Raw genomic sequence first — 1357 nt, forward strand, 5'->3', positions numbered from 1 at the left:
ACGGGCATTCGAGACGAATCAACGAGATTCGAATTTTTTAAAAGCAAAGAAATTACATTTGATCAAGCACTCGAGGAAGCATTAGCGAGAGAAGAGGCGTCACAAAATTCCGTCGGAGCAGCTCAAACGCTAGTGAGTAGAAGCCATAAACAAGAGAGTTTCGCTTTAGGTCAAAAAAGACAAAATAAAAATCGAAAAAAGCAGAGTTCTTCGGAAGTTAAATGCTACTGTTGTGGAAAAGCGGGGCACGAGATAAACGAATGTAAATATCGCGACAGAAAATGCGACTTCTGCCACAGAAAGGGACACCTCGAACGAGCCTGTATCAAAAAGATGAAATTGTCGAACAAATTTCTGGAGGAGAACAGCAGCAGCAGCAGCGAGTCGGAGGAGGAGATCAGCGACCAGGGCAGCGGGAGCGGCCCATCGCGTAGCAGCAACTTCATTGACTTCCACAACATCAACTCAGAGGTAATTACAAGCGACAGCGATGCGACGCGCGCGGCTCCGATATTTTTCGATGTGAAAATTAACGGAAAGATAGTTGCGATGGAATTCGATTCGGGAACTTATTTCAGCGTGATGTCTGAAGGTTTCGTAAACAAAACATTCGGTAGTTTGAAAGTGACTAGTTCAAAAACCAAATTAATATCATACGAAAATAAAACCATGGAATCGCGAGGTCAATTGAAAAACTTAACGGTTACTTTTAATAACAAAACAAAAGTTTTGAGTTGCTTAGTGTTGAAAGGTGATAAAATTCCACTGATAGGGAGGCAGTGGCTCTCAATATTCGGGCTTTGGCCTTTAGAACGTTTACTGCACTCAGACATCGTAGCTAAGAGTAAAATCGGTATATATAGCATGCAAGCCGAGGGAGTGCGCGAGTCAATGTTAAAAGAGTTCGAGAAGCTGTTTAGCGACACGCCCGGCGTGTACAACAAGCGCAAAGTGAAAATACATATCAAACCGAACGTAAAGCCGGTGGCGCTTGGAGCAAGGCATATGCCGTACGCGTTACGTCCAAAAACCGAACAAGAACTCGAACGGTTAGTTAAACTAGGTAATTTAAAAAAAGTAGAATCGAGCGAATGGGCAACGCCTATAGTCCCTATTCAAAGGTAAAACGGAAAAATAAGAATTTGCGGGGATTTCAAACTAACCTTGAATCCACACTTACAAATTACAAAACGCCCGCTACCAAAGATTGATGATATTTTTGCAGTAATGCAACACGGAAAAAAATTTTCGCAGTTAGATTTGCCGCACGCGTACATGCAGTGCGAAGTAGAGGACGAGTCGCAAAAGTATTTAACAATAACTACTCATAAGGGGCTTTATCAATACACGCGGTTGT

The 1357-nt window shown here is 42.5% G+C and overlaps 1 protein-coding gene across 1 annotated transcript in view; it reads left to right on the plus strand.

The window, feature by feature from the left end:
• LOC117169773 overlaps positions 1-1357 on the plus strand; it is a 2691-nt gene that overhangs the window by 348 nt on the left and 986 nt on the right. The window contains exon 2 of the mRNA XM_033356280.1: positions 364-1049. Coding sequence (XP_033212171.1) covers positions 364-1049 — 686 coding nt within the window. The remainder of the gene's footprint in view (positions 1-363; positions 1050-1357) is intronic.

The sequence above is a fragment of the Belonocnema kinseyi genome, chromosome 3, assembly GCF_010883055.1.
Source record: "Belonocnema kinseyi isolate 2016_QV_RU_SX_M_011 chromosome 3, B_treatae_v1, whole genome shotgun sequence".
NCBI classification, from domain to species: Eukaryota; Metazoa; Arthropoda; class Insecta; order Hymenoptera; family Cynipidae; genus Belonocnema; species Belonocnema kinseyi.